Source organism: Ictalurus furcatus, chromosome 5, assembly GCF_023375685.1.
Source record: "Ictalurus furcatus strain D&B chromosome 5, Billie_1.0, whole genome shotgun sequence".
Taxonomy (NCBI): Eukaryota; Metazoa; Chordata; class Actinopteri; order Siluriformes; family Ictaluridae; genus Ictalurus; species Ictalurus furcatus.
The window spans coordinates 32,914,206-32,918,776 of record NC_071259.1 but is presented as its reverse complement, the minus strand read 5'-3'; the positions used below and the strand labels follow the sequence as shown (position 1 = coordinate 32,918,776).

Below are 4,571 nucleotides of genomic sequence, written 5' to 3'. Positions count from 1 at the left end.
GGTGAGAGAGAGAGAGAGAGACCGTGCAGGTAGAGGTGTGAGGGTGAAAGAGAGAGAGAGAGAGAGAGACTGTGCAGGTAGAGGTGTGAGGGTGAGAGAGAGAGAGAGAGAGAGAGACTGTGCAGGTAGAGGTGTGAGGGTGAGAGAGAGAGAGAGAGAGAGAGACTGTGCAGGTAGAGGTGTGAGGGTGAGAGAGAGAGAGAGAGAGAGAGACCGTGCAGGTAGAGGTGTGAGGGTGAGAGAGAGAGAGAGAGAGAGACCGTGCAGGTAGAGGTGTGAGGGTGAGAGAGAGAGAGAGAGAGACCGTGCAGGTAGAGGTGTGAGGGTGAGAGAGAGAGAGAGAGAGACCGTGCAGGTAGAGGTGTGAGGGTGAGAGAGAGAGAGAGAGAGACCGTGCAGGTAGAGGTGTGAGGGTGAGAGAGAGAGAGAGAGAGAGACCGTGCAGGTAGAGGTGTGAGGGTGAGAGAGAGAGAGAGAGAGACCGTGCAGGTAGAGGTGTGAGGGTGAGAGAGAGAGAGAGAGAGAGAGACCGTGCAGGTAGAGGTGTGAGGGTGAGAGAGAGAGAGAGAGAGAGAGAGACCGTGCAGGTAGAGGTGTGAGGGTGAGAGAGAGAGAGAGAGAGAGAGACCGTGCAGGTAGAGGTGTGAGGGTGAGAGAGAGAGAGAGAGAGAGAGACCGTGCAGGTAGAGGTGTGAGGGTGAGAGAGAGAGAGAGAGAGACCGTGCAGGTAGAGGTGTGAGGGTGAGAGAGAGAGAGAGAGACCGTGCAGGTAGAGGTGTGAGGGTGAGAGAGAGAGAGAGAGAGACCGTGCAGGTAGAGGTGTGAGGGTGAGAGAGAGAGAGAGAGACCGTGCAGGTAGAGGTGTGAGGGTGAGAGAGAGAGAAAGAGACTGTGCAGGTAGAGGTGTGAGGGTGAGAGAGAGAGAGAGACTGTGCAGGTAGAGGTGTGAGGGTGAGAGAGAGAGAGAGAGACCGTGCAGGTAGAGGTGTGAGGGTGAGAGAGAGAGAGACCGTGCAGGTAGAGGTGTGAGGGTGAGAGAGAGAGAGAGAGAGAGACTGTGCAGGTAGAGGTGTGAGGGTGAGAGAGAGAGAGAGAGAGAGACTGTGCAGGTAGAGGTGTGAGGGTGAGAGAGAGAGAGAGAGACCGTGCAGGTAGAGGTGTGAGGGTGAGAGAGAGAGAGAGACTGTGCAGGTAGAGGTGTGAGGGTGAGAGAGAGAAAGAGAGACTGTGCAGGTAGAGGTGTGAGGGTGAGAGAGAGAGAGAGAGACCGTGCAGGTAGAGGTGTGAGGGTGAGAGAGAGAGAGAGACTGTGCAGGTAGAGGTGTGAGGGTGAGAGAGAGAGAGAGAGAGAGAGACTGTGCAGGTAGAGGTGTGAGGCTGAGAGAGAGAGAGAGACTGTGCAGGTAGAGGTGTGAGGGTGAGAGAGAGAAAGAGAGACTGTGCAGGTAGAGGTGTGAGGGTGAGAGAGAGAGAGAGAGACCGTGCAGGTAGAGGTGTGAGGGTGAGAGAGAGAGAGAGAGACCGTGCAGGTAGAGGTGTGAGGGTGAGAGAGAGAGAGAGAGAGAGAGAGAGAGAGACTGTGCAGGTAGAGGTGTGAGGGTGAGAGAGAGACTGTGCAGGTAGAGGTGTGAGGGTGAGAGAGAGAGAGAGAGAGAGAGAGAGACTGTGCAGGTAGAGGTGTGAGGGTGAGAGAGAGAGAGAGAGAGACTGTGCAGGTAGAGGTGTGAGGGTGAGAGAGAGAGAGAGAGAGAGAGAGAGAGAGAGACTGTGCAGGTAGAGGTGTGAGGGTGAGAGAGAGAGAGAGAGAGACCGTGCAGGTAGAGGTGTGAGGGTGAGAGAGAGAGAGAGACTGTGCAGGTAGAGGTGTGAGGGTGAGAGAGAGAGAGAGAGAGAGAGACTGTGCAGGTAGAGGTGTGAGGGTGAGAGAGAGAGAGAGAGAGAGAGAGAGAGACTGTGCAGGTAGAGGTGTGAGGGTGAGAGAGAGAGAGAGAGAGAGAGAGAGAGAGAGAGAGAGACTGTGCAGGTAGAGGTGTGAGGGTGAGAGAGAGAGAGAGAGAGAGAGAGAGAGACTGTGCAGGTAGAGGTGTGAGGGTGAGAGAGAGAGAGAGAGAGAGAGAGAGAGACTGTGCAGGTAGAGGTGTGAGGGTGAGAGAGAGAGAGAGAGAGAGAGAGACTGTGCAGGTAGAGGTGTGAGGGTGAGAGAGAGAGAGAGAGAGAGAGAGAGACTGTGCAGGTAGAGGTGTGAGGGTGAGAGAGAGAGAGAGAGACTGTGCAGGTAGAGGTGTGAGGGTGAGAGAGAGAGAGAGAGACCGTGCAGGTAGAGGTGTGAGGGTGAGAGAGAGAGAGAGACTGTGCAGGTAGAGGTGTGAGGGTGAGAGAGAGAGAGAGAGACTGTGCAGGTAGAGGTGTGAGGGTGAGAGAGAGAGAGAGAGAGAGAGAGAGACTGTGCAGGTAGAGGTGTGAGGGTGAGAGAGAGAGAGAGAGACTGTGCAGGTAGAGGTGTGAGGGTGAGAGAGAGAGAGAGAGACCGTGCAGGTAGAGGTGTGAGGGTGAGAGAGAGAGAGAGACTGTGCAGGTAGAGGTGTGAGGGTGAGAGAGAGAGAGAGACTGTGCAGGTAGAGGTGTGAGGGTGAGAGAGAGAGAGAGAGACTGTGCAGGTAGAGGTGTGAGGGTGAGAGAGAGAGAGAGAGACCGTGCAGGTAGAGGTGTGAGGGTGAGAGAGAGAGAGAGACTGTGCAGGTAGAGGTGTGAGGGTGAGAGAGAGAGAGAGAGACCGTGCAGGTAGAGGTGTGAGGGTGAGAGAGAGAGAGAGACTGTGCAGGTAGAGGTGTGTGTTTATCTATGTGCAGGCGTGTGTGTGTTACCCCGTATCTCTGTGCAGGTAAGTGTAGGTGTGTGTGTGTTACCCTGTATCTCTGTGCAGGTAAGTGTAGGTGTGTGTGTGTTACCCTGTATCTCTGTGCAGGTAAGTGTAGGTGTGTGTGTGTTACCCTGTATCTCTGTGCAGGTAAGCGTAGGTGTGTGTGTGTTACCCTGTATCTCTGTGCAGGTAAGTGTAGGTGTGTGTGTGTTACCCTGTATCTCTGTGCAGGTAAGTGTAGGTGTGCGTGTGTTACCCTGTATCTCTGTGCAGGTAAGTGTAGGTGTGCGTGTGTTACCCTGTATCTCTGTGCAGGTAAGTGTAGGTGTGCGTGTGTTACCCTGTATCTCTGTGCAGGTAAGTGTAGGTGTGCGTGTGTTACCCTGTATCTCTGTGCAGGTAAGTGTAGGTGTGCGTGTGTTACCCTGTATCTCTGTGCAGGTAAGTGTAGGTGTGTGTGTGTGTGTTACCTGTTTGTACCTGGCGTACAGGTAAAGAAGCTCCTCCCTGCTCGCGGTCTGCACGAGCTCGCGCACTCTGTCTGCGGCGGACCCAAACTCGCGCTCGAGCTCTGCTCCCTCCAAGTCTGAGCCGGTACCGGACTCCACACCGCGCTCCTCCCCGGGGTCGGGCTTCGCTGAGTCGGGGGAAGAGGACAGGGACCGGGACGCCATTTTGTCCGTTAAAGAAGCTCTGATTGAAAAAGTTTAACCGTTAAACCGGTTTGTTTACACAGCGTATCTTATCTCTACTCAGCTTCTCCAAATCAGTCGGACTTTCCGCGGGCCAAATCCCAAATCACGCCTTCTTCCCTACATGGGTGCACTTCACAGGATGTAGACACCAAAAAAACACCCCAGACATTACAAAAGAATTGAAATAGATCTGCTATATCACCGCGCTACAGAGATATATACTACTTATTCAAATAACGCGCAAGTGTGTGTCCAAACTATTTCACTTTATATAGTGCACTTATACAGGGAGTGCAGAGTCGTTTGCGACCGGTCCGTCCACAGCGCGTCGCTCTAAGAACTCCGGAGGAAACTGTGACAAGGAACACCGTTCCGGATAAACAAATAATATTGTGCTTATATTACGATAAACATTTTAAATATACGTGCACGTTTACACGTCATTAGCAGTGACCTCGGCTCTATGTTTATTAACAGTGGAAGCGAAATAAATCAATCGTTCTGAAGTGAGTTTAATTTTAGCAACGTCACACAGACTAACGGTATTAGGGAGGTTATGCAGCTTCACAAGTTTGGCATTTGTGTTCATTTCAGCATAAAAATAATTATAATTATACTATAATTAATAATTATAATGATACTATATTGTTGTTTGATACTAGTGTTTCCCACTGTTATAATATTAGTAATATAGTATTTATTATTGAAGCGTTACTGCAATGTAACTGTAGTTATTGTATCCAAAATAAGCAGAATATTTCTGCAATAATTATGTATTTTTTGTCTCCCCGTTGCTTTTGATAAATGATTTCAGTATGTATAACCTACTTTTACTACTTGCTCCAAATTGTGTAGATTTACTGATTGTGTCATTCTCACGAGCTTTAAACATACTGAAAAACATTTATAATACTTTGAAATCATTCTATCTTGTTTGAACATTGATGCTAAAATGTATTCTTCTTCTTCTTCTTCTTCTTCTTCCTCCACCTCATTATTATTATTATTATTATCAT

At 50.4% G+C, this 4,571-nt stretch overlaps 1 protein-coding gene across 4 annotated transcripts in view; it reads right to left on the bottom strand.

Moving 5' to 3' along the window:
- The window catches only part of acbd6 (acyl-CoA binding domain containing 6), a 30,964-nt gene extending 26,983 nt beyond the window's left edge, over nt 1-3,981 (bottom strand). Inside the window, exon 1 of one of the 4 annotated variants that reach the window (XM_053626005.1) lies at nt 3,331-3,981. In XM_053626005.1, coding sequence (XP_053481980.1) covers nt 3,331-3,534 — 204 coding nt within the window. In that variant the 5' untranslated portion in view covers nt 3,535-3,981. The remainder of the gene's footprint in view (nt 1-3,330) is intronic. The other 3 variants (XM_053626003.1, XM_053626006.1, XM_053626004.1) reach the window with 3 other exon arrangements.
- Nucleotides 3,982-4,571: the final 590 nt, after the last annotated feature.